The sequence below is a fragment of the Asterias rubens genome, chromosome 5 (genome assembly GCF_902459465.1).
Source record: "Asterias rubens chromosome 5, eAstRub1.3, whole genome shotgun sequence".
NCBI lineage: Eukaryota > Metazoa > Echinodermata > Asteroidea > Forcipulatida > Asteriidae > Asterias > Asterias rubens.
The window spans coordinates 11,446,468-11,448,680 of record NC_047066.1 but is presented as its reverse complement, the minus strand read 5'-3'; the positions used below and the strand labels follow the sequence as shown (position 1 = coordinate 11,448,680).

Below are 2,213 nucleotides of genomic sequence, written 5' to 3'. Positions count from 1 at the left end.
TGTTTTAACTATCGACCTCTCCCCATTACTTGTTACCGATAGGTTCTACATGTTGTATGCTAATTATTTTGAGTAATTACCACCAAAAGTGTCCACTGCCATTAACTTCAGTACCAGCGGGACAAGTTAGATTTTAATTACGGTTCATGCATTGCATCTACATGTACATGGTTCAGTACAATTGTAGTAAATTACACTGTACATAATTGACCCTTGTGTTTCTTCCCCCTTATTTATTATTTTCAAGAAGAATGTTGGTCCAGTAAATATTTTGAGCTACATTGTAGGCCTTCTACTGAAACAGTTGTTACTGTTAACTTTGTATTAACGTCTTTTGTTTTGGACTGCTTCAAAATGTAATTCCCCCCTCCCCCCCCCCCCCGAAAAAAATAAAATAAAGATTTTTAGAAATAAATACCCCCAACAAGCCTAACATTTTTTAAATGTGCAGATCTCCAGCGTTTTTGTTTGAAGAATGGTACAATGTACATGTAAAGAAAAATGTCAACACTTTTACGTTGTGTTGTAATCCAGTGATGGTGTATGACATGTAGTTCCTCAAGTTAGTAATGCATCGCATCCGTTGATCCACTTGATAGGTCCTCTTGTGCTGTCTGTTTGTTCTCCTCTAGCCGTCTAATTTTCATCCTGGTGTAGTTCAGTTGCTCCAACAGTACAAGTCGCTGTAGTTTGGTCGTAGACAGGTTCATGGTTTCCTCAGTCTCACCGGGTAGGCCTAAACTCTTCCTTTTGGATCCACGAAGAGGTAGCGGTGTTGAGAATTGACTTTGGGGAGACGTCGAGGCTGATTTGGAACCGCATTGCCCACTTGAATTCTTTAAACCCTGCAAGATCAAATAATGCATTATGATTATAATAGATGTTAATTTGCATCACAGGACTCGGGAAAGTACTGAGTATACAGTGCTAACACACATCGGTGTATGGGTATTAAAAAAACAAAATTAGCATTATGATTAGTTTTGTTTCCTAAGCTATAGGCCGAATCTGAATTGGTGGCTACAGCTACGGCTTTTGCTAAGGGTGTTGCTAAGGACGTCCTATACCTTGACACATGGTGATGTGGTAATCTAGCCGCAGCCGCTAATTTTGACATGGCCTTACTCGTTGTACTTCATTTTTGAATAATTTGTCATATAATTAAAATAGTGCTGAGTGCACTCAAAAAGTCTGTATAAAGTGATGCAAAGTCTGCTTTTGCTCTCGTGGAACACAATTCTAATGAATGCAAAATTATAGTATAAAAAAAAGGAGGAACAAAACTTGTCAAGGATAACAAAATTAATACATACCCCAAAGCTGACATCAGCAGAAGCACAACTGGAGGAACAAAATCCTGCTGAAATTGCAGAAGCCATCTTGTGTGTGGTGGTACATGTAGGTGTTTTTTGCCCTTTCAATGCGTAGAAGAGATCTTTCTCCCAGGAACGCAGGTTAATCGTTTGATTACCGGTTTTGGCTGCCTCCATTTTCTTCTTGACTTGTACTTTCATGTTGGCAACTTTCTTCAATATTTGTTTGTCATCCATGTTTTTCCCGGTGGTTTTTGCAATTATTGCTTTGGCGTCCTGGAGAGCGTTCCATTTCTTTTCCTTGATACTCGGTAGTTGAGATTTGTTTAGAAGAACAGGGTGTTTTAAGATGAGTGTGACAAAAACTGCACTCACTTGTTCACTTTTTACAACAGTATGCTCTTCACTCTGGGCAGCCATTTTGAAAACTGTGTGGGAAAAGCAAACCTGCTTCTAAGTTATAAAGCTTCACTTGAGCATGCCTCATCGCACATGAATAGTCTTTTGTTAAGAACCTACAAGCAATTGCTGGGCTAGCGTGAGGAAAAGCAATTAGTCAAAGCATGGAGGTAGAATAAAAAAGCAAAAGGTCAGGACTATTTATAGATTGTAAGGAATTGCTTTTGCTTTGCAGCTTCTGCTTGATTAACATTGCTATACTCTGTGCCTGTCACTGTGCTTATCGGCAATTGCTATTTTTCATGAATTCGGCCACAGGCTTCATGGCCACTTATTCGGGTACCGGCTTACTGTGTAGGTTTGCCCATGTAACTGTACTTAAGCTTTCATATTGATTTGGTGACAATGTAAAACCCTAGCTCTATGATGTAACCCATTTTGACAAGCATCCAATCCACAAAACAGAATATGAAGCCTAGGCCAAGTAAAAGAAAAAACAGT

The 2,213-nt window shown here is 39.2% G+C and overlaps 1 protein-coding gene across 1 annotated transcript; it reads right to left on the bottom strand.

The window, feature by feature from the left end:
* Positions 1-424: 424 nt before the first annotated feature.
* Positions 425-1,739, bottom strand: LOC117290187. Its single transcript, XM_033771445.1, has 2 exons — positions 1,314-1,739; positions 425-845 (listed from the first exon to the last, which is right to left on the bottom strand). Exons 1-2 carry the CDS (start codon positions 1,731-1,733, stop codon positions 564-566), a joined length of 702 nt encoding a protein of 233 aa, XP_033627336.1. The 5' UTR covers positions 1,734-1,739; the 3' UTR covers positions 425-563.
* Between the last annotated feature and the right edge of the window lie 474 nt (positions 1,740-2,213).

What these genes read in the sequence shown, in the direction of transcription:
- LOC117290187 (XM_033771445.1), bottom strand. Translation starts at nt 1,733, where the DNA reads ATGGCTGCCCAGAGTGAAGAGCATACTGTTGTAAAAAGTGAACAAGTG. An exon ending in CTGCTGATGTCAGCTTTGGG is followed by an intron (nt 846 to 1,313) that starts GTATGTATTAAT and finishes TTGATCTTGCAG; the next exon opens with GGTTTAAAGAATTCAAGTGG.